Source organism: Anolis carolinensis, chromosome 3 (assembly GCF_035594765.1).
Source record: "Anolis carolinensis isolate JA03-04 chromosome 3, rAnoCar3.1.pri, whole genome shotgun sequence".
Classification (NCBI taxonomy): Eukaryota; Metazoa; Chordata; class Lepidosauria; order Squamata; family Dactyloidae; genus Anolis; species Anolis carolinensis.
In genome coordinates, this window is record NC_085843.1 from 215,679,901 (window position 1) to 215,706,116 (window position 26,216).

Here is a 26,216-nt window from a genome sequence, read left to right on the forward strand (position 1 = left end):
ACATTTTGGCACTTCTTTCAGTGTATTTTTCCCAATGATGAATCACTAGCTTGACAAGGCAACACTGAAATGATATGGACCGGGTATCTATCTGGCAACCCTAAAGGGAACCATCACTGGATTTTCTGGGGCTGAAAGAGTGTGCCAAGTGGATTTCCACAGGTGGGTAAGAAATTGAATCCTGGTCTCCAGAGATGTAGTCTAGTGCTCAAGACCCTACACTGGCTCCTTGTTGTGATATCCAATCTCTGAAATTTCTTCTGGTGGCATCTTTCAAAACTCTTCTTTTTAATTAAAAAAATCCCCTAGGACTTTCAAGATTTTATGCTACCACTTTAACTCATGTTATTATTTTTTCTGGGTTATATTTCATGTTAATTGCTATGACTCATTGTTTTGGGGTTAGTTTAATCATTTCCTTGGATTCTTCTCTGAGATCATTGCTAAAGAGCAACCTATAAACATTTTAAATTAATAGAGAAAAATTAAGAGGAGTCAGAAGTGAATAGAAATGCGCCGCTGGACAACAGGGTAAATAAAAAATGAGAGGAAAACAGTATACACAGTATTAGATCATCTGTGCAAACAGACATATATTCAGGCAACACAAACACAGAGTACTTCTAAAAAAGAAAGATATGAGAGGACAAAAAAGAAAATTGCTGGCTTCAGGGAGAGATTTTATAAGGTGTTGTTTCTTTCACCCTGTTAACCAAGGGCACTCTTAAATTAGTTTTGGTCATTTGCTAGCACCCTTTAAGAACTGCCTTTGAAAAAAGTGAGCAGGATATGACAACACATCTCTGATTTGCACTTTCTTGGGCCCCCACCAAAGAGCTAAAAGACCCATGTTCCAGCATATTTGTGTGTCCTATCAACTTATGATGACTCCATGGATTTCACAAAGTTTTCACAGACAACCACTCACAGGTGGTTTTGCCAGTTCCTTCCTCTGAAGTGCATACTTTTCTGACAATAATGACCATATGTTGTTGAAGGCTTTCATGGCCAGAATCACTGGGTTGTTGTGAATTTTCTGGGCTGTATGGCCATGTTCCAGAAGCATTCTCTCCTGTCGTTTTGCCCACATCTATGACAGGCATCTTCAGAGATTGTGAGGTATACTGGAAAACTAAGCAGGGAAGGTTTATATATCTGTGGAAGGTCCAAGGTGGGAGAAAGAACTCTTTTCTGTTCTTGGCCAGTGTGAATGTTGTAATTAATCACCTTGATTAGCATTAACATGGCCTGACTTCTTCCTGCCTGGGGGAATCCTTTGTTGGGAGGTGTTAGTTGCCCCTGATTGATTCATGTCTGGAATTCCTCTGTTTTCAGAGTGTTGTTCTTTATTTACTGTTCTGATTTCAGAGTTTTTTAAAGGACTGGTAGTCAGATTTTGTTCATTTTCACATCCACAAACATGTGGACAATTTCAACAGATAGAAGGACACCATAAAAATGAACAAAATCTGGAACAGGGCCATACTGCCTGGAAAATTCACAACAACCCAATAATGACCATACTAGACTAGTCTAATGTAGAATCTGTCACCTTCCAGTTTTGCTCACCTTGTTGTCTTTCCCAACAAATTTGAACACCGGGACTTGGAAGTGCTTGGCAAGATGATCCTTCGATGTGAATTGCTTCACAGACTCATCAGACACGCAGCTGAAGAAAGAGGTGGATATGTGTTAATGCCTCTTCCAGATGTGGTGGAAAAACCCAATCACATGGCAGCAACAAAAGTGCAGGGAGGTTGGCTCTTTGGTCAGTATGCGTTGCCATGATGGCATGCTATCCAAGAATGGAGCAGGGGAAGTGAGGCCAATAGCCTGGGCAGAAATTTAAAAAGGCCAAAGCAGCAAAGTCTCTCATTCTCTGCATACATAAACACACACACAGTCCTCATGATGGAGATCAAATGTCAATCAAATTTATCCTCAGTTCACCTTTTTGGATAGAGATATACAAACAATATCAACCTAACTAAATCCATCTCAGCATTGCTTTCATATCAGAACTATCAAAGACTGAAATGTGAAAAACACAGTTGGGAATGCATAATACAAAATCTCCCCCTCTCTTCCCTGATTTCTAGCACAGACAAAATTACTTTAAATTCAAAAAGTTTTTGATTCAAACCAGAATTGAAATGAGTGGAACTGATTTAAAAAAATAGAGTGAAAATTGCATTATATATATATATATGTGTGTGTGTGTGTGTGTGTGTGTGTGAACTTTTAGACATAACAACGCTACATGCGACTGGAAAGTGATGAATAGTTGTTGTCCTGATTTTTCATCAACCCATCTTTCCAAAGAGAAAAAACATCTGGCTTTGTGGTAAAATGCAACACAGCCTAGCACATTTCTCTCCAACAATCTAATCTCAGGAATGTGGACTTTGAATGTTATAAAATGTAGTAAACTGGAAAAGGCAAGGGAAAAGTCACATGGACTCCCGTGCTCTTCTCTTGGATATAATTATCCTTCATGCTTGGACTTTTGGAATAAACAGCTTATGAACTGTTTATCCAAGACAGGGGTGGAAAGAAAGGGGTTCCCCACCCCAGCTGATAAATGCAGATCTTTAGGAGTTCATTTTTTTCAGGCTAAAATACATCAATGCAGAAATAAATTATGTTTCCATTGCCAATACAGCTAGACAGGGAAACATGTATTGCTGTGACTGATGTTTTTTATCCTTTTATCCAAAATTATGTCACAATAAATTTGCTAATGTTGGAGGTGCCACAAGACTTTGTTTTTATGGCAATGGTTAAAAGATTGGCTAGTCTTCAAGAAGACGGCTGACCTTTGAATGGAACAAGTAGTAATTCAAGCATCTGGATCAGAACTGGACTGTTCTAGTTTTAGTTATGTTACCTGTTATTCTTATCACCCAACAGATTATTGGAAGTACTGCAGTCCAAAAGGTTACTCACTGCTACCACATTACTATTGCGCCACAAAAATTCAGGAAAATGCTCTTTGATCTCTCCCTGATCATCAGACTTGTGACTGAACTTATTTATTTATTGGATTTATTTCCTCAATTATCTCTTTTGTTACCTTCCTGCCGAAGCGGTACCTATTGATCTACTCACATTTGCATATCTTTGAATTGCTAGGTTACAGAAGCTGGGGCTAACAGTGGGAACTCACCACACTCCCAAGATTCGAACCGCCGACCTTTTGATCAACAAGTTCAACAGCTCAGTGGTTTAACCCACTACACCACTGGGGTTCCCAAACAAAAATATTGTTACTGAACAATTAACTAGTTCCCACAGCAACTCATTACAAGTAACATGCTATTCCTAGTCTTTAATCTAGGATGTGTCTTACGGCATTACTTGCCATCTTTGCTCAAAGGAATGATGAAGGCATACATGGCTCTTTTCTTCCCTACTCCCCCCGCCCCCAACACACACGTAAAGTGGTAACGTAAGTCAGGTGGAGAGAGAGTGACTGATACAATGTCTGCAATCAGTTCCAGGGCTCTATAGGAAACTCAACCTGGATCTTCCAAGTCCATGGTTAAGACCTTAACAATATTAGACAATTCTGGATTACACTTGGTATTTTAATTTTTGTACACACACACACACACACACACACACATACACAAGATTCATATCCTCTTAAAAACTATACCAAACATCTGTTTTGGTTACAGGCTGTTTTAACCTCAGATTCTATGTTACTATACAAAAATATATACTGAAACACAACATGTGAGTTTGCAGCCAACGCACACAACCACCAGATTACCAAACATGGGTCCTGTGTAAGGTTGTTTCAGGCCATGCACCTCTAGCATTTGAGCCTCACTCCAATTAACACAGTAATCTCCCTGCTTTCCAAAACATTGCCACACATTCATGCTAGAGATGGGGTATAGGTGGTTGTCTATTCAAAATACCTTAGTGTGGTATGTAAGACAAAGAAAGATAAGCAAAAATGAGGCTACACAATAGTTTTATGTGGGCTGGGGCAGATGCAGTGTTGGGGGTCCCTCATTGTTTTATATATGTATATATTCAGTAGAGTCTCACTTATCCAACATAAACGGGCCAGCAGAACGTTGGATAAGCAAATATGTTGGATAATAAGGAGAGATTAAGAAAAAGCCTATTAAACATCAAAATAGGTTATGATTTTACAAATTAAGCACCAAAACATCATGTTATACAACAAATTTGACAGAAAAAGTAGTTCATTACACATTAATGCTATGTAGTAATTACTGTATTAAGAATTTAGCGCCAAAATATTGCAATGCATTGAAAATATTGACTACAAAAATGCGTTGGATAAGTGAGACTCTACTGTATATATATAATTTCTATATTAGAGTGTTCCTTATCTCACATGGGTAACTGGCTATTTGGGGCATCTGTTCATTTTTAGTCTCTATGTCCTGTCACTTATTGATTTGGTGGTATCCAAACAGCTGGATCATCTTGGGGAAAAAATGATAGGAAGAATGTGTGGGTGAGTAAAGATGAAATAAATCAATGGGAACTGAGACTATATACTCAGGACCCCCTCACACAGAGTTCCAGAAGCCTGGGGACAGCGGTGGAAATAGTGGGGCAGTGCCTAGCTTCTTCTCCTTACTGTGGTTGGTTGTGGGCTACCACCCATGATGTTTCCCCGCTGTCCTTGGCTTCCTCAATGAGGAAACGGGTAATCACCCATCTCCTCAAGGCTCCCTTTTAGCAAGCTGCCGACACACTGCTGCAACAGAGCCCAATGGAGCCCCACCAGAAATAGCCCTGCGTCACATGATGGGCTCCGGTGGACTCCATACTGACAGCATGCTGTAATAAGCTCTTTGCAAGCTAGCAAGTCCACCCGTTCCTCAGAATTGTGGTTTTCCAGCTGACTGACAAATCTGTCTTTTTGCAATTGAAAGTTCATCAAGCCCTGGTAGACAATCTAGTTTCATATCTACTTAGTTGAAAGTTTGATTTTTCTTAACAGGCACACTGATCCCGCTAACGCAAGAGAGGCAAAAGAGTAGCCTGACTTCCATAAAATATTCTCCAAGGTCATTTTTGTGGCTCCATTGCCTCCTCTCCCACCCCCATTTTTACAGAATTGATCAGATATTAACTTGCTTTGGTCTAAGAGATGTCAGGTGCATTCACAGCTCAATGCTAAATGTATTTTACTTAGACCTTAAAGGTAAACGTAAAGGTTTCCCTTGACATTAGATCCAGTCGTAACCGACTCTGGGGGTTGGTGCTCATCTCCATTTCTAAGCTGAAGAGCCGGCGTTGTCCATAGACACCTCCAAGGTCATGTGGCCGGCATGACTGCATGGAGCGCCCTTACCTTCCTGTCAAAGCGGTACCTATTGATCTACTCACATTTGCATGTTTTCGAACTGCTAGGTTGGCAGGAGCTGGGGCTAACAAGCGAGCGTTCATTCCACTCCCGGGATTTGAACCTGGGACCTTTTGGTCTGCAAGTTCAGCAGCTCAGCGCTTTAACACACTGTGCCACTAGGGGCCCCTTTGACCTTACTCACAAGTAATTTTGTGCAGGATTTTTTACATTAACTGTTAGTTACTTGAAGGTTTTGAAAAATACTATTTTTCAAAACTATTTGACATTGGCAATCCAGTGCACACTGAAGTTTCTCCCACTATAGCCCACATTTTACAGGGCCTAGATGCCCTCTACAGGATAAAGGAGGCACAGAAGTGGTTGACTCATGTCCCATCACACCATCAAGACTTGTTAATGTGAGAAATTTCCTAACTGCAAGGCCCCAATGTTCACTTGCATTTTTGTTGTTTTTTCTCCCTCTCCCTCTGAGTTTACTTATAATGTGTCAATTAATTATAATTTTAAAAAAGTTTAAAGAGTGGCCATCAATGATTATGACAAGGCACCACAATTGATCCTGGGCTACTTTTGGAAGCAAAAGACATTAAAAATATTAACAATGCAAAGGGCTATAATGGATAAGGTGGAACCAGCTTTGGGTTTTTCTTTTGCTCCTGAGAATAGGAGCCAAATCCACAGATTTAAATGACAAGAAGGGAACATCTGATGAAACCTTAGGACAAGCTTCTGGTGACCATAAGAGCTGCTGGATTTCTCAGAAGCTAGTGGACTCACTTTTATCTGAAATTTTAAAGATCTGGTTAGATTGATACCTCTCAGAATGCTTTAGAAATAAATTCTTGCACTGCCTGAGAGTTTGACTTAGGGGTCTTCTATACTATGCTAAAACTCGAGAGGAAGCGGATTAAAACAATCCGCATCCTCTCAAGTTCTAGTCTCCACCCCAAACCCAAATCCCAGACTTTCCTGGGAGGGGTGCCTAGATGGCGTCCCAGGTCAACCAAAGGTTGACTCAAGATGCCATCCTGTCCCCCTTTAGCCTCCCATTTTGCTCCCAAAACTTACCAAAGCGGCTTGCGGGCAGTGCAGTAAAATTTCAGAAGTCAAGCAGGAGCAGGACTGATTAGTATTTGATGGGAGACAGTCAGGGATCTCCAGTTTCATCAAGGAAAGAATCCTGCCTGACATCTGCTGGTCAGAATTGAATGTGCTCGTTTGGCTTGATGGACTAATGTAATGGACATACAAATAACTCCTAGTTAGGAACTGTTGGGGGGGGGGGAGGGGGGGAGAGAGACAACAGGAATTGAGAATATCTACCTCTTGAAAGGGAAATTACCTCCTGAAAGAGTTATCATGACAAAAAGATCTCTCCACTGAAGCTTTCTCACTAATCCTTGCTCTCAAAACAAGCCATTTTTTTCAAAATCCAATGATCACAGGTACAGAAAGTGAGGTGAAATCGTCTGAACAGAGGCATAGATAGCAAAATAACACCACACCACAGGGGTGTTAACCCTTCCCTATGCTATCTAAAGTGTGCACGCATGCACACACACACTTACACACACACACACACACACACACACACACACACACATATATGCTGGAGTTACAAAATGTACCTGTTCTGTCTTACAGACAAATTCAATTTAAGACAGACCTACACAGCCTATGTTGTCTTAACTTGGAGACTGCCTATATCATCCTAAAAAGGGGTAAGTGGAATAAGAAAAAGCGAGAGCCCATTCTATGGAGAATGAACAAAAATGTTGAGTTTTCTAACTTCCTATCATTTGTCTAGGCTGTTTTGGTAATCTCAATAAGGTGACAAATACTGTTTTGGGATGAATTAATTTCCCAAAGCCTGGGGCTGTTACATATTTGGAACAGAAAACTCTCATAATCCCTTACTTGCATAGCCATGATATCTGAGGCTGCTAATACATTGTTCTTTTATTTGGTACCACAACATGAGTACGAGGAGACTCAAATTGTCAGAAGGATGTAAGATGGCCCTCCATATCTATGGATTCTGTATCCACATATTCAATTATCCACCGCTGGAAAATATCCAAGCAAAGCTTTCTTATGATATTTTATTTAACGAACACCAGTTTGCGGTATTCTCAGGGGCTATTGGAACTAAACCTCAGTGAATATCAAAGGCTTGCTCTACTTTAAGATATTTGCATGAGCAGCATAGGTTTCTAGTTATTTAACCATCTTTTTGTTTGACAACAGCAGTAGCAGCAACAACTACCTTATGGTGTTCTCTTTCATTTACCCTTACTCTAATTTATGGGATCTGAGGTTTTCCCAGAAAGTTAACCTCAGAAAACAGAAGATTGTACCCATGGTTACATCCTTTTTGCCGAAAAGAAAATGGATTCCCTTGAATCACAAAGAAATCCACTAATTATAATAGAAGACCAATCTCAACTTTATATTTTATAGCTTATACCAAACAAAATAAGTGTTAATATACAAAGAACAAAAGTATGTTGTATTCACAGTGACTACTTATAGCAAAAAACATTACTTTTAGAAACAACATCTAGTACAGTGAATGTTATAAACTCTTGATATCTTTTGGAAGATCTTTACAAGCTCCACAGAAAAGAATTATTGCTAAAATTGAATTAATTTTAATTTTTTTTTGCTATTTAATTTTTTTTGCTATAATTAGTCACTGTGAATATAACATACCTTTGTTCTTTGTATATTAATGCTTATTTTGTTTGGTATAAGCTGTAAATATATATAGTTGAGATTGGTCTTCTATTGTAATTAGTGGATTAGGGTCTTTTTGCTGCCTGAAGCAGCCTAGGCATTGGCAACGACTATAACGTGGATGATCTCCAGATAAGAGAAAACATCATATTTGATATATGCCCTGGAGTTAATGGGGATGAGTTCTGAAAGCAGCTCATTACAGCTAAACAAAACTCCAGCATATTCTATAAAGGAACATTTTTCAAGTACAAAGGTTCTGTATGCCATTTCTCGCCAGGCAGGCTACCCACAGATTAAACTACCCACTAAAGATTACAGTTCTACTAACTGATTAAATACGCTCAGATAGGGGGTCACCAGCTGGTTTACACAGAAGGGCTCATGGCCTTAACTACAGACAACAAATTAATTGTCAACCATCATATTTGCAAGGAGAATGTCCCCTGCAAATACTGTTATAAGTCATCCCTTTGCTTGCTCAATGGCTCCCTCTGGTTCCTTTTTCATGAAGTGAGTCATTTTGCCTGGGTAGTCATGACAGCTGGTGATTTTTCTGACTGGCAATCTATTTTTTCTCTGCCTGCCAAGAGCCATTTGGCCTCTGGGAAGAGTTGGCATTTTCTGTACCCTCCAGCACTGTGCTTGAACTTATCCTGGGCAGAAAAAAGTGCTGGGCTTTGAATGTCAGATTAATGGAAAGGAATGCAGCAACACTTGCCCATCTTGAATTAAGTAGTACTTCAGGACCTCATCAGCTTTGGATGTCGGCGTCGCAAAGCAGCTCTCCACCAAGGTCTGAAGACCACTCACGTGCACTGAAGGCTCAATTCCAAAATACAAGGAATCTCGGAGTTTAAGGGTGGGGAGAGCATCACCGTAGGATTCTTCAAACCCATTGTCTTTGAATATCTCAAGGGTGAATGGGAAGACGCCCTGGTTGCGGCCCGTGATCTCCAGTGGAGAGCTCTTGATATTGGGGATGTAGCCCTCTGAGATGGTGTAGTGGCGAGGGAATTCACAAGCGATAGGGATCAACAGCTTTCCAGTGCGGACAATGATGTCGCCATTACTGCCTGGGGTCTGTTTTGGCAAGCCAGTTACCATATTTGTGGCAACAATTTTGTCACTGGCTATCTGTAACCAGAGAGAAGAGAAAAATGTGAGAAATTAAATGGGCAGAGGAATGAAAAACATATCAAAAATAACTTGGTTCCAAGTAGGCTTCTGTGATAACCCACAACAATGCAGGAAAAAGGGTATAATCAATGTGTTGATTAGATCAGAATTTTGCTGGTAAAAAAAACATTCATAGTACACATCTTTGCAAAGATTTGGTTGAAAATGAATGTACCTGATGAAGTCTCAGATACTTAAGATTTGCAGTGGCTGGCAGGTAGGTCTTTAGAAAGGGGTAATTATCTTATATTTCAGAATTCAGCCATCAGACAATAGCTATGGAGACAGAATAAACTAGCCACTCTAGTTTTTCTTGAATATCATTGGCATACCTTCGACGATTAATTACTAGGTTGAACTATCTGCCTATCCAACTACAGGATTTTCTGCCACTACTACTTTGCACTTTATAGACTACTTTGACTGAGAAATTACCTCTCCCATTTTGATATTTTCTACACTTTGGCCCAGATCCTTGTTTTAGTCTCCTGTTTTTAACATTTTATGCTGTATGTTGATTTTTATGATGGTTTTATTGATATTAATGTTTTACTGTTCGAATAATTGTTTTATCCTTTTATTGCTGTTTGTTTCGGGCTCGGTCCCCATGTAAGCCGCTCCAAGTCCCCACTGGGGAGATGGGGCGGGGTATAAAAATAAAGTTATTATTATTATTATTATTATTATTATTATTATTATTATTATTATTATACAGCAGGTATCGAATATAGTCATGTATAAGTCAACTTCACATAGATGTCGAGAGCAAGTTTGGGGATCAAAATTATGGATAACTCATGGGCCATTCTATAGAGAGAGGAAAGCATCAATGCTGACACTGACTGGCATTTCCCCACCATGGGATTCACAAGGCCAGAAGTGGTGCCACGGTGGAGAGAGTAAAGGGAGTTGGTGCTTCTTTTAGCTTCTGCTGGGACATAGTAAGCTTTCACTTTTTGTTGAAGGCGATGGTTCCTTTTCCAATATGAATTAAGGTATAGTACTTACACTGATCCATGAATAAGTTGAATCAGATTTTTTGGATTTTGATTAAAATGTCTAGACATGAGTATATACAGTGGGTTCCAGACCACAATTGTAAAGCGAATACTCCCTTAAGGTAAAGGCTTCTTTATTTGGCAATGCATAAAAAAGCATAAAAACCTTTTATATTATCATTTATCCCAAAGGATGGTAAAAACATCAAAAAACATCTGGGCATCCCTTGGGCAACGTCCTTGCAGACGGCCAGTTCTCTCGCACCAAAAGTGACTTGCAGTTTCCTAAGTCGCTCCTGACACAAAAAAAATTATGAGGAATGTGTAACACTAGGCTAAATAAAAAAAACTGGAATGTGCCACAAATGCTATAAACATATTGTTTGTAAGAAAATAATACGATATTGTATAATTTAAATCCACTTTATAGATTTGCATGTATTTCTGTATTGCCTCTGAGTTCACAAGGACTCCTGAAGTGATTGATAACACCATGTAACAAAATTTTAAATATTTTCTGTTCCTGGTTTGAATACGTTATTTTCTGTGTAATTATGTGATACTTACTTTGAAAGTAGTTGTTATACTCCAGAAACTTTGTTTTTGTGGCTGCCGCAAACTAAGTTGAATTAGTTGAGATATTCATTTAAAAACTAGAGCAAAATCTAGTTTTGCAGGGTGTCCCGCAAAAGCAAAGTTTTTGCAATTTAATAAATTTTTCCATTTTTTTAATGGCAGAACCAATTAGGAAATGACATTTATAACCCAGGGACAAAAACTGTGTTACATAGTGTAATCAAAATAACTAAAGCAGTACAAAGATTTAAAAACCATTTTTAAAACACCCTTTAAGCTCTTTCAAAACTTTTTTGGGAAAGGTTTTGGTAGGATAATATACATAAAGGCTGACATATACATATAGAAGTCATATATGTGAACTTCTGATAAAAGTTAGATGTTCAAGCACAGACTGAAAATATTTTTTCAGCTCTGCATATGTAGGACAAGGTTATAGAACTGACACTGCTTAGATAAACATAAACCATTTCAGATAATGAGGAAAGCTCTTGCTGTGGCTACATACGCTGATAGTGGTGCCGCAAGATTTCAGGGAGAAAATAATGTTGACATGTGTGCCATTGGAGACGCCTTTGCAGGAACCATTGAGAAGCGACAGGTCCATGCCTCCCACCAGATCCTTTGGGATGTTGACCTCTATGGAGGTGGATTTGCAAAGGACTGGAACTGTAAGAAAGAATAAATCTTGTTAAGAGTATTGCACGGCTTTGAGAGGAAACTTGGAGAAAGTAGCTGAGCCCTCCTTTCATGCCTGTATCACTGACAGCAAATGCTTCCCGAAACATGTTCAGCTTGCCCTATGGAAACCTTGCTTTGATCTGCCTACTTGTAGAAGGTGATTATCATTTTCAGCTTTAAATTCTGCTGCTTTTATTCCCAAAAGAGTTGTCTGTCTTCTGTGCAGTGACATTTCCACCCCTCGGGGTGTCAGCTCAGCAGTGCTGAGTTTGTATTTATGGGATCCTGGCATGGCATTGACACTTTTATGATGACTCAGTAATACAGTAGTTGTAGCTCTTGCTGTTGCTTTAAAAGTCTAATCCAGGGATCCCCAAACTAAGGCCCGGGAGCCGGTTGCGGCCCATCGAAGCTATTTATCCGGCCCCCACGGCACAAGGGCAGAAGTGGGTTGGGCTAAATGACTCAAAGGGTCTCTTCTTCTCTTACAACGCTTATTATTATTATTATTATTATTATTATTATTATTATTATTATTATTATTTATTAACATTGAGGCTGGGTGGCCATCTGTCAGGGATGCTTTGCTTGTGCTTTTGGTCCACAAAGGCAGAAGGAGGTTGGGCTAAATGGCCCAAGGGGTCTCTTCCAACCCTCTTTATTATTATTATTATTGACACAACAATATTGTATGACACAGCAAACAAGATAGACATGCTGGATTTCGTTTCACAAAACCACAAGTCGAACACTTCCCAAGTGTCTAGGACTGTGTGATGTATTTTCGGATGATGCGTGCAGATCCCAGCAGGGTGGCCTTTTGCAGTTGGCAGATCATAATTTTGTCAATGTCTATTGTTTCCAAATGCCATCTGAGATCTTTTGGCACAGCACCCAGTGTGCCCATCACCACCGGGACCACCTGCTTATTATTATTATTAACATTGAGGCGGGGTGGCAATCTGTCAGAGGTGCTTTGCTTGTGCTTTCGGTGCACAAAGGCAGAAGGGGGTTGGACTAAATGGCTCAACGGGTCTCTTCCAACCCTCTTTGTTATTGTTGTTGTTGTTATTATTATTATTATTATTATTTATTATTAATAATTATTATTGCTTGGTGGCCAACTATAGTCCGGCCCTCCAACGGTCTGAAGGATCGTGAACTGGCCCCCTGTTTTAAAAGTTTGGGGACCCCTGGTCTAATCCTTAATGTACCAAGGGCCTCCAGACCACAATGCTCCTGAAGGAGTCTGGTTCCTTAGAGGCAGATATACGCTGGTCTCCACATCCTAGGAAAGTATGGGTGAGTTTTATGTATTCTTCCTATATGTGTCCTGCCTAAGCTCTCTTGTCATGGTTTGTTATTATTACTATTCTTATTGACACCGCATTATCATCTGCTTAAATTTGGAAAGAAAAAACAAAGCAAAACAGAACAAGTCCAAGTAGCCTTTTCTTGACAATGTCACTGTCAATAATCCTTTCTACTTTTAGTGAGAAAAAAAACATGGAGTTTTACATCTGCCATTTAATTAGGTAGCTATCTTATGAATTCATTACAACAACTGTGAATTCTAGCCATGAACTAGTGGGAGCATAAGCCTCAAACAGTTGTTGAAAATGGTAGTATAAAATCCTTTAGGGCTTTAAGATTCAAACAGATAAACAAATCCTTTGGGGCTTTTAGAACCAAACAGACAAGAAAAGGAAAATTTGGATTATAAATGTTTTGAGAGACAGAATCAAAATTAAAAAGATTAAAAATATTAAGACTCAGTACCTCTGGGAAAAAAATAACTGTGATTCCAATAGTTATAAGAAATTGAAGCAGCCCGAAAATTGCAACTAGTACAAAGATCTGCAGCCAGGTTGCTAAGCGGAGCAAATTGTAGGGAACATACAATGCCCCTGTTAAAACAGCTTTACTGGCTGCCGATAAGTTGCTGGGCCCAATTCAAGGTGCTGGTTATGACCTATAAAGCCCTAAACAGTTTGGGCCCCGCATAGCTCCGCGATTGTGTCTTCCCCTATGAACTGGCACAGGCTCTTAGATCTACTGGAGAGGCCCTCCTCTCGCTCCCACCTCTGTCTCAAGCACAATTGGTGGGGATGAGAGAGAGGGACTTCTCGGTGGTGGCCCCCCACCTTTGGAACACACTCCCCAGAGATATAAGACAGGCCCCATAACTATCCTCTTTCTGCAGGAACCTGAAAACATGGTGGTTCCAACAGATCTTTGAAAATGATTAGTCTCAGTCCTTGCTCTGGCCACCAACTAGGACACTTTACTGACTTCCCCTCCCCTATGAGACCACATATTACCCTAGTTCCTATAACTGCTCAGAAGGCCTTGGAATTGAGTAGCCCAGGCCTTATCCTGGTCCCCAGTTTTACTTTTCACCCACTTCCCGATCCTATGTTACTTCAGATAGTTGCCTTGCCCCACCCTGAAATTCTCACCATCAGTAATTGTATCTCACCCAATGGAGTAGCACTGGAACTCAATTTTAAACATGTTTGATTGATTGATTTAATAGTAATATGTTGATGTTTTTAGTATGGCTATGTTGTATGTTTTACGTTGGTAATTGAATGTTTTACCTACATTGGAAACTGTCCTGAGTCCCTTCAGGGAGATAGGGCGGTATACAAATAAAATTTATTATTATTATCATTATCATTATCATTATCATTATTATTATTATTATTATTATTATTATTATTATTGATAGGAGCCATTCCAAATGACAAAACTTATGAATGAGATGGCCATAAATAGGTTCACAATAGCGCATAGTGACACTTCTTGGAAAGTGACACATTATCCAGATGAATCTCCGAACACCCAAAACTCTGTTGGTGTGGTTGTATATGCTCCAGGAGAATAGAGGGCATGTCCTCCAGACATCCCTACACAAGCACCAAGAGAAATTTAAAATATACAGAGAGGGACTGATGGTGCCTCTGGTCACACATCACAGTGGCATCTAATCAGCGTGTGTGACACAGCAACCTTCCTCAGACCAGAAGCGTAATTGTACCATTTGCTAAGGCCATGAGATGTTTTCCCTACAGGTATTTGCAATAACAGTTCTCACATTTTGTTAGCACCAATTCACCTGTCACAACAGAGTGTTGTCACCAAACTGCTAGAGCAACAACTGTGACATCCTCCTGCTGGAAGAAGAGCCTCAAAATTAAGCACTGTGCACAAGGTGAAGAACGTCACACATTTTACGAGGTGGCTCTGTTACAATGCTGTACAATGAGACAGCACCATCCTGCTTCACATTTGTAAAACAACAGTGTAACAAGCAGCAAATGTTCAACAGAAAAATGCAAGAAAAATGGATTGAATAGCTTTAAGACATTTTGTCAATATATGCCAGCTTCAGTCACAGGAATGACTGATGTGCATTGCTGAGATGCATATGTTTGGGTCTGTTTTAACAACTATTAAGTCTTTTTTTGGTATATTTGGAATTTGGTACACTGTATGATTGTTTAGAAACTGTGCATATTTCTTTTCAAAAATATTACTTTATATGAATTATTGTGTGTAATGCATCCCACCTAATAAACTAAACTGCGTTGTATTTGAATCATGATTAGTTCATTTCTTTTCAGTGACAGGAAAAAATCGTACATGAATCCAATATCGCTATTCTTCCATTACTCTTCCTTGTATAATAATGCCCTTCCGCTGCAGTCTGGGATTAAGAAGTGGAGGAAGGTCTGAAGAGAATGTTAAAAGTGTAATTTTGCTACTTTTTTGTTATAGTAATTGTGCATAATTACTATAATTGGGGAAACTTCAGAAGCTCCTTTCTCCCTCATTTTACAACTATTGGGGTGAAAATTGCTGTAATGGTAGAACACATTTACTATTGTTAGCCCACCAAGTTTCAGAATGTTTCACTTATCCACTGATTTTTGGGGAATTTTCAAAGTTTTTATAAACAACATATTTTAAAAAAACTACAAGAGCTATTTCCTTGAATTTTCTATGAAATGACACAAGATACAGGGTATCATTCCCCCTAACTTTCAGAAAGCTTCAACATCTACTGATTTTAGGTAATTTTTTTAAGTTTTGACAAAAACGATTAAAAAGCCACAAGAGCTATCTCATTGAATGTCTCTCATATTAACCAATAGAAACCAATATTAACCAATTCTATATTTTCATAGATGCCTGGAGTTGGAGGGGAACCCAAGGGCCATCTATTCCAACTCCCTTCTTTCAAGCAGAAGGGCACCATCAAAACTCTCCTGACAGATGGCCATCCAGCTTCTAAACTAATTAATATGCTTCCCCTATTGAGTTGGAAGGGGCCCCCAAGGGCCATCCATTTCGGGATTTCTTCCCAGCCCAGCACAGAGATTTACATACTAGAAGTATCACTCAGTCCTCCTCTTTTCAGATTCAACCATTTATTTGTGGCTGCTACTACGGAGGGACAAATTTCTCCCCTACCTTGATTAGGGCTTTCTGATGTTAACAGAATTCTGAGAAATGTAGTTCAGGGCAGGGGCTTTTACATTCTCTGGCATAGGGTTCCTCGCCTTCCCAAACTACATTTCCCAGAGTTCTGTGCTGTATTTCCCAGTGAACTCTGCTTCCTCCCTGCTGCTTCCCTCTCCTAATGACAAGAGGCCATTAATTTAAAGAGGAAAAGCAGGCTTTTTGGATTTGCTTTGCTTCCATGTGCTGAAAATAAAACTGACTTTGGGAGGTTTCGGAGATTTACAAAATACAAGTGAAAATGTATTGGGTAAGTTTTGATTCTTATGTTTTTGGTGTGGGCCATGCCCACATATTGGATATTGCCTTGTAAATATGAATTTAATAAATTTGTTATGACTTACAAAGATTAACAAAAATGCACATCTCTAGTGCACAGATACACCCATTAAAGCTTGGGAGAAGCACCATAGTGCTCTATGTAGGTTTTGAAATGGAGAAGAGCTTCATAATAGGTTTGGGGCATAGTACAGTCATCTATTTAGCTTTAGAAAGCAAAAACAAAGCAACACATCGAACATTGTAAGCCACAATGTTGTTGTTGTTGTTGTTGTTGTTTTTTTAAATGTCCTTGGTAAAAATCCTATGCACATGTAATATACCCAAATATGTCAGCATGGTTAATTTGGACCTCGCTGTTGAACTTCCAATTCTACTGCAGGCTCCAGTACAACAGTTGTGTAACAGTTGATTAATGACCCACTACCGAAGTCAAAGTGGGAAAAGGTTGTGTTTGTCCTCATGAAGCCATTGGCTGTACCAAACAGCATCATTACACAACTTATGAGAAAATACAGGGAAAATAGACTAGAGAATCCCAGAAAAAGTCAGGTTAACTAGAATCCTGAACACGAGCACATCACACTACAGGAGTCTGCTACAGTTCCCGGTTGCTCTGATGCAAATTGTTGCAACTAGATCCATTAGCTGGCATGAATTTTTTTTTTAAAAAAATCTTTATTTAGGCTTTTACAGCAATAATAAAAATGACAAAACGAAAGGAAGGGTGGGGGGGGGGAAGGGTGGGATCAAAAAGAGGGAAATGAGGGAAGTAAGTAAGGGGGAGAGGTGAGGGGAGGGGAGAGGAAAGAAACAAAAAAAGATAGTAAATAAAAAAGACAAAAAAATAAAACCAAAACCAAAGTAGATGTCACCTCCGGTCATCGTTGATCTGGTTTCCTTTTCCCATGTTCTTTCTCCTTGTCTATCTTACATTTCTCTTCTTCTATTTATTCTGTCCTCGGGTCGTAATTAGTATAATATTAACTTTCTTAAATTTATCGTTTTCTAGTCTTTTTGTATCTAACATTCTTCTATTCCATTCCAGTCTGTTTCTTTTTGTGGTTTTCCATGATATTTTGACATAAGATACGCCAATCCGTCCATGTTCCTTATATCCAGTAGTTTAGTGCGCCATTCTGCTATTGATGGTATTTTGGCTAATCTCCAATACTTCACATATATGATCCTTGCAGCTGTTGACATGTATGTTAGTAATTTTTCCTTATTTGTTCCCAATGTTACATCTGTCATTCCTAGTAGGTATATCTTTGGTTTCATTTGGATTTTTATATTCAATAACTTTTGCACATTTCCAAAATTCCTTAGCTTTCTTACATGATCATCATGAGTGATAAAAGGTTCCCTCTTGTTTTTCACACTTCCAACAGTTCATGTTTGTATTTTTATAGTAGTTACCTAATTTGGCATGAATTTTTCAAAGGTTTCCAAAGAAGATTGCCTGACCCTAGAAAAGTGTCTTGCGTACGTGAAAAGTGGGGTGAATGTTCCTCATTCTACTATAAGATCACCCGGTTCTTATAGAGCACCCGGTTCAAACATAAGGCCCACAGGCCAAATCTAACATGCCACGTCATTTTATGTGGCCTTCAAGGCTTTGAATGCCAGGGAAACCTGGTTACATTTATACAGTCCTACAAATACAATGGTCCATTTGAAGGCAATATAAGACTGATGTGGCCCTAGGTGAAACTGGATTTGACACCCCTGTCATAGAAGCATCAACACATGTACCCCCATTTCAAATTTGCACTGAGTTTCTAGGTTGCCATTATTATTTAGAAACATTTCAGTGGGGTAGAGAAATAAGATAGTGTTTCCAGACATATTGCAGGAATTCTCTGAAAAATCGTCTTCACTGTTTTGCTGACACGTAAATGTCAAGCTTGGGGAACCAGCCGACTTTAAATTATTTTCAGGGAGGGAAAGTGTGGATATATAAATCCTGTTAAGAATGCAGCACTACGCAAACATTAATTTCCCTAGTTTTTTTCCCCAGAACAGTAGAAACAGGTGTTGACTGTATCCACATTTTGATACATTGATTCCTGACTCCTTGGAATCCAAGATAAAATGAGCACCTTGAGGCACTTTTTTTCCCCATTCTTCCCTTCATATAAAATGTTATTGAAATCTGTTTCAAAACCATCTGCCCACCCCAGGGAATAGTTTTGGTCAAGAAAACAATATGCCGATGTGATCACACAGAAACGCACAAAAGTAATATTCCCGGAAGTGTGCCTCCCCCCGACTCCACTAAGGCTGCAGTTTTGACCAAAAGAAGAAAATGAAAAGCAAGGGTTATTTCTGCTCTGGTAAGATACACAAATGAAAGAAGACATAGATAGATAGCATACCAAAGAGCAAAGTGCAAACCCGATTGGAGGAGGGAAGGACAAGACGAAGATAAACGCTACAATCTGTGCCTCCGAGGTGCAATTTGGAAACCATTTCCAATAATGCCTGGCAGACAGATAACTTTGCATAGACAAATTGATCATCTCCCAGCCCTGGTTTAGGATGTTTATTAAGTTGCTCAATGAACTCTTTGATAAATGAGTACACCAACTGCTTTTTTGTTGTTGCTTGGATCCCAGTTTCAGAGCCTATCTTGCATTAATCAAGTGCGACAGCCGCAGAAAATATGTATTTTCCCTTCGAAGCATTTTTAAAGGGAAGAAAATACACAACAAATGATGTTATTTGTCCTGGTCTGTCTTTGTCTTTTCTTGCCAAGGTATGAGGGCCAAAGTAGACATTACAGCAACAGATGTGGGCATCTGAAGTAAAGGTGGCCCTACCATTAGGTAGGCTGGTGTAAACACCAATAGCAACAGATCTGGGGAAGCAGCATCAGCAGTATTTCTCCTGAGCCTTCTGGCTTTTTATTTCCCTTGGAGGATAGAGATATGTGTGCCACATGACTTGTCCTTTAACCGCTAAAGCAGCTTGATGTCCTTCATGTATGTTGTTGACCCTTGACGTTACTGCATGAAGCCACTATCCAGCAGCATCCCCATGACACTGGATAGTGGCAGTTTCACTGTTCTCATCACATTGCTGTTATTGTTGCACAACTCATAGAATCATAGAATAATAGAGTTGGAAGGGACCTCATGGGCCATCCAGTCCAACCCCCTGCCAGGAAGCAGGAAATCGCATTCAAAGCACCCCCAACAGATGGCCATCCAGCCTCTGCTTAAGAGCCTCCAAAGAGGGAGCCTCCACCACAGTCCAGGGCAGAGAGTTCCACTGCCAAACAGCGCTCACATGAGGAAGTTCTTCCTGATGTTCAGGTGGAATCTCCTTTCCTGTATTTTAAAGCCATTGTTCCACGCCCTAGTCTCCAAGGCAGCAGAAAACAAGCTTGCTCCCTCCTCCCTATGACTTTGCCTCACATATGGCTATCATGTCTCCTCTCAGCCTTCTCTTCTGCAGGCTAAACATGTCCAGCTCTTTAAGCTGCTCTTCATAGGGCTTGTTCTCCAGACCCTTGATCATTTTAGTCGCCTTCCTCTGGACACACTGTGACACTTCAGCAAAGTGGTATAATTCTCCCTTCCCACTGGGGCTACAGTGGCACAGTGGGTTAAACCCTTGTGCTGCTGAGCTGCTGACTTGAAGGTTGGCAGTTCGAATCTGTTGGACGGTGTGAATTCCCTAGCTCCTGCCAACCTAGCCGTTTAAAAGCATGTAAAGGTGAGATCAATAGGTACCACCTCGGTGGGAAGGCAAAAAGACGCTCCAAGCAGTCATGCTGACCACATGACCAGGAGGTGTCTATGGACAACGCAGGCTCCTTGGCATGGAAACGGAGATGAGCACCTCCCCCATAGCCGGAGATGGGCCTTGTCTCCAGAAGCTGGAAATGAAAGAAGCCTTTGCCTTTGTCTGTGTATTTGTGTTTCATTATATTTCATTTTAACAAGGCATTGGATGTTTGCCTGTGTCTGTTTATATGCTGTCATCCGCTCTGAGTCCCCTCAGGGACGGAATATAAATAAGGGTGGAATATAAATAAAGTGTAGTTGTTGTAGTAATAGTAGTAGTACTTGTTGTTGTTGTTGTTGTTGTTATTATTATTTTTTATTATTATTATTATCTCTCTCCATCCCTTTTGTTTTGTTGTTTTAAAACTTGTGTTAATAAAATAATTAAACTATTTTGTTAGCATGCTGTCACAGAAGCACCCAGATCTTTTCGCAACAGGTAAGTAAGTCCCCGGTCCATGGTGTGATCAAGGACTATTGCAGGAAAGTCATGAGTATTCATGATATTGTGCTAGTTTTCAGCTTTGCAATAAAGTCCTCTTTTTCAATGCCAACGCTAAAGTAATGTCAATTTGCTTTTTTCAGGGAATACTCCAGTTATAGAATGGAGGGGCATCTTATCCTTTTGCCGCAGGGAGTAAATGAGCCAGACCTTATTTTAGGTTAAGCATTTGCATGGATACATAATACTAAATGTTTCCTTTTTCAGTTTGTCTCCCTGCAGATTTTAAGGGGGTTGGATACTTGACTGGTATACTACATTCCCACTGCCCTTTGTTAAAATTCAGAGGTCATAATGGCTGGGGGATTAAACTTTATTAAACTTTACGAGCTGTGCTAGAGCTGCACTTAAAGTAAGTTGGGCAATCACCATACATCTCTTGGATCCTCTCTTTCCAAGTTTGGATGCATCTACACTGTAGGATTAATGCAGTTTGACATCACTTTAACTGCCACGGTTCAATGTTATAGGATCCTAGGAGGTGTCGTTTGGTATGGCACCAGCGCCCTTTTGTAGAGAAGAATAAAGACTTTGCAAAACTACAATTTCCATGATTCCATAGTATTTAGCCATGGCAGTTAGTTGTGTGAAGCTGCAGTAATTCTACAGTGTTGATGCACCATCAATTCTTTTTTCATTATTTTACCATTCTATAACATTCTTCAGTTTTCTCTTATCCCATTTGGACCCATTTATTATTGCCACTTGTTCCGAGGATGTCGTCTTCAGACTCCATGTCTCTACACTTTATTTTTCACTGTTGCTTTTCTGGCAATTTTTGTTGTTATTATTTCAGATTCTGTGCAGCTGTCCCAGAAATATGTGATTTCAACAGTGCTTTCTAAAAAGTAAATTATTCCTAGGTGGCAGCTGATCACTTAACATGATATGCTGAACACAACTGGGGCATTAATGTTTATTAGTAATTTACAGAAGACCTGTAAAGTGCAAGTATTAATATAATACAGACAAACTGCTGTGGTTAACTGCTGTCATTCTTAACTACTTTATCACCATGAGCTTAATTAGAAATAATTAAAAAAATAAATTCATGCAATTGGAAGCAAGGTTTATACTTTATATCCTAATAAAATGTTGTATGTGTGGCTATAAATTTTGACTTGCTTAATAAAGAGCAATGCTTGACCCATCCACATATTATCCTCCTGAACAAAAATGTGTGTTTATATCACTCGACTAGAGATTCAAATTAAGTTGAAACGCTCTTAACTGCAGGGCTCAATATCCTATTACAACAGGACTGGACAAAATTATAGGGCTGAACTGGATTCCCTGAAATTGTTTTGAACTGTGCTAGCCCTGGATTTCCTGATGCCATCAGACACTACAACAGCATACTATGACACCGGAGGGTGCTAGTCATTCACCAGAGTCCTAAAGAGCCATATTGGTGCAATGGGTTAAACCAGTGGTTCTCAACCTGGGGTCCCCAGATGTTTTTGGCCTTCAACTACCAGAAATCCTAACAGCTGGTTAACTGGCTGGGATTTCTGGGAGTTGTAGTTCAAAATACCTGGGGACCCACAGGTTGAGAACCACTGGTTTAACACAAACCTCCAGAGCTCTGTCTTGAGAACCACTGGGTTAAACCCTTGTGCTGGCTGAACTGCTGACCTGAAGGTTGGGTTGCTGACCTGAAGGTTGCCAGTACAAATCTGAAAGACAAGATGAGCTGTCGCCCATCAGCTCTAGCTTGCGGAGACATGAGAGAAGCCTCCCAGTAGGATGATAACACATCTGGGCGTCCCCTGGGCAACATCTTTGTAGACAGCCAATTCTCTCACATCAGAAGCGACTTGCAGTATGTTCTCAAGTCGCTTCTAACATGGAAAACAAACCCAGAGTCCTATGTGACCATTAGAGATATGTGCAAAAATTTTTCCTTCATTTCCTTCGTGCTATCATTTCGTTTCGACCGTTCGTCTACACAAAACGAAAGTTGACTTTTTCGTAGGAAATGAGAGGTGACACGAAAATGAAAATCACACAGTCATTGTGCTTGCTTCTGCTTTCCTTTCATTTCTGCCCTGTAACAATAAGCAGGTACTGGCCGAGGGCTGCTTTCCCATTACAGCTGATGTGTACCAATGGGTGTTAATATTAAAATAAATAACGATTCTGGGACCCTAAGCTGAGTCTGGGAGAGGAGTGCCTCCCCATTACATCTGATGTATGCGCATATATATATATATATATATATATATGGGGCCTCTGGTGGCACAGTGTGTTAAAGCGCTGAGCTGTTGAACTTGCGGACCAAAAGGTTCCAGGTTCAAATCCTGGGAGCAGAGTGAGTGCCCGCTGTAAGATCCAGCTTGTGCCAACCTAGCAGTTCAAAAACTTGCAAATGTGAGTAGATCAATAGGTACCGCTCCGGCGGGAAGGTAATGGCACTCCATGCAGTCATGCCAGCCACATGACCTGGAGATGTCTATGGACAACGCCGGCTCTTCGGCCTAGAAATGGAGATGAGCACCAACCCCCAGAGTCGGTCATGACTGGACTTAACGTCAGGGGAAACCTTTACCTTTTCTCTCTCTCTCTCTCTCTCTCTCTCTCTCTCTCTCTCTCTCTATAGCTACTCTGGGAATCTAAGCTAAGTCTGGGAGAGGAGTGCCTCCCCATTACATCTGTGTGCCAATGGGTGTTAATAATAATATTATTAATAACAATTGTACTCTGGGGAAGACCCAAACTTTTAAAAAGTTGGTGGGCCAAAAGGGATCGAAATGCCCTCAGTGTGTGGTGATTTTCACCCTTCTAGCCCAAAAACTGAGGGAGGGGGGTTGAGCCTCGGAAGCTCTCCCATTTCCATCAATGGCACGAAAATTTTCGTGTTTTTCGTTAGTCAGACGAAAATATGTGTCGTATAGGGAGCCCATTTTAGTTAGCGGGAACCAAATACAAAATTAGACAACACTAATGAAACTACACAAAACGAACAGCAATTCCATACAAAAGCACAACACTAGTGACCATACTGTAGTATGGGACATCTATGCCTCAGATTTACAGGAGACACTGTTGCAGGGCAAACCCAACTTTGCATTAGCCTCTATCACTGGCAGCCCACATGCCTTTCTGTGCCACACTGACATGACTTAGGTTGGTGTCACCCAGTGCAGTAACTCATAGTGTCACCCCCATGGGCCTCCTCTCATACTAGTACATGTCACAATATTGTAGCTGGCAGAGAGTTTTAACCACGAGAGTATATTGATATGGGACATATAAGCTAAGCTAGGCTTACAAAATGTATCTATAAGTATATCTAACAGGGACATTAAACAAAAATCTTAGTGTTATCCTTTCTGAAGATGTCACCCTCTGTGGTTTGCACCTACCTAGTGATGCCACTGCTGTGCCCAGGGAATATTTAGTATGGAGCTCTATGCTTGCACACGCAACTGATAGATTTAAAACATGTCAGAACTGAGAAGTGCACAATCATACTTGCACAAGTAACTATTTTGCATTAGGGGCAAAAGATTTAGAGAAAGGTGTTTAAGGTTTCCTGGTGGGTTTCCTTTTTTGTATAGTCTGCTCTGTTGCTTTTCAACTTACGAGACAGATGGTTGTGACTTGGTCTCATTTCTCCCCATATATCATTTTCTCAATGCCTGTGTCAGGTAGCCTGTGATAGCAAAGCCCCCCTTTTCTCTAAATCAGTGGTTCTCAGGGTCCCCAGATGTTTTCGCCTACACCTCCCAGAAATCCCAGCCAGTTTACCAGCTTTTAGGATTTCTGGGAGTTGAACGCCAAAACATCTGGGGACCCGCAAGTTGAGAACCACTGCTCTAAATAATTGATTGTCACTAATAGGTTTTCTCTTCTTGTTGATGATCCCTTATCCCACCGTCTCAGCCAGCTAACATGAAGTGTGGTTGTGAGGGTCAATATGACAGAGGACAATTGTTTTATAAGGAGAGGGAGACTGTAAGTAGAGACACAGTCAAGAAAAGGGGTGAAGGACCATTACTAAGATCCAAGTGGGTCTTGCCCCAATACTCAAACCAGAGCTAGAAGGTACAGAGTGGATCTGTAGAAAAGTGAGTGACTTCAGCTTTATGGAAACTGTTCTTAAAATGTCTTGCAGCTCTCCTAGGGTAGGAAAAATAATGGATTTCTTTCATGGTAGCCCTGTCCTGGATCAAAAGCAAATATCCTTATTATCTTACCTTGGCAGGTGTGCTTGTCTTCTGACAGAACCAGACCCCGTGGGCACTCACATTGATACGTGTCTTCCACAATAGTGCAGGTATGGCTGCAGCCCCCATTGTTATTGTGACAGCCTTCATTCTCTAAAGGAGAAGTAACAACCAGACACATTAAAAATGTCCAACTGAGTAGTAAATCAGCCCATTGTTCACATGCAGCATGTGGGCATCCACTCTTACAGTACACAAAGTCTCTCAGAAGATACCATTTTTAGCCAACTTTTCAGCCACCTAGTTTATCCCAATCTCCAAAACAACACGATAAATGTGGCAGTTGAGGACTATTTAACTGGGACTGCTTAACTTCTTGTACCTTTCAAAAGTCCAGAAAATACTTATTTTTTCAGCCAAAAAACCAAAAGTGGAAATTAAATCCATCATTTTGGGTTGTGTCCATAGCTTGTGAGAATGGGGAGATGGCTCTAGTTTAAGGCCTCTTCTACATTGCTATATAAAATCCAGATGATCTGCTTCGAGGGTTGCTGTGTGTTTTCCGGGCTGTATGGCCATGTCCCAGAAGCATTCTCTCCGGACATTTTGCCCACATCCATGGCAGGCATCCTCAGATCCTCACAACCTCTGAGGATGACTGCCATAGATGTGGGCAAAACGTCAAGAGAGAATACTTCTGGAACATGGCCATCCAGCCCGGAAAACACACAACAACCCTGTGATTCCGGCCATGAAAGACTTTGCCAACACATTGAATATCTACTTTGAACTGGTTTATATAGAACTGTAAACTCTTAGAATCCAGTTCAAAGAAGATAATGTAGATTATCTGCTTTGGTAATCTGTATTATATGGCAGTACAGAAGGGGCCTGGCTTCAGTATTCACGTCTATGCAAAGATGAGGCTTGTGGAAATCCAGCAGCCCTAGTCCTGGTTTTTCAAGGGACTTTTCTACATGGACTAGATGTCATACATTGAGTGAGAAGTCGCTCCTCAATGTCTACTTTGTGTCTGGTCCTTAATGTGGGGTTAACTGGATAAACCAGTTTCGCTCCATGCTAAAGGAAATTGGGTAATACTCTGAAGTCTGGATGAAACTGCAGAGCAGCCATGCATTTTGAGGACAGAATGGAAAATATGACAAGGGCCCCTACTACATATCAAATCCAGATTATCTGCTTTGAACTGGATTTCATGGCTGTGTAGACTCATATAATTAGTTCAAAGCAGATAATGTGAATTATCTGCTTTGATAATCTCTCCTTCATGAAGCCAAACGTACAATGAATAAAAACCACACAGAATCAACTAGCCCAAAGTTCCTCAAAGTGGACAAGAACAAAGCAGACAACAACCTTGAGAAGAGCACCAGGCACGGAGGCATGAGGCATAGAGGCTGC

General features: G+C 40.3%; 1 protein-coding gene across 1 annotated transcript in view; it reads right to left on the reverse strand.

The window, feature by feature from the left end:
• The window catches only part of oit3 (oncoprotein induced transcript 3), a 54,972-nt gene that overhangs the window by 3,613 nt on the left and 25,143 nt on the right, over positions 1-26,216 (reverse strand). Inside the window, exons 5-8 of the mRNA XM_008106672.3 lie at positions 24,825-24,947; positions 11,357-11,517; positions 8,817-9,232; positions 1,570-1,669 (exon numbers count right to left, since the gene is read on the reverse strand). Coding sequence (XP_008104879.2) covers positions 1,570-1,669; positions 8,817-9,232; positions 11,357-11,517; positions 24,825-24,947 — 800 coding nt within the window. The remainder of the gene's footprint in view (positions 1-1,569; positions 1,670-8,816; positions 9,233-11,356; positions 11,518-24,824; positions 24,948-26,216) is intronic.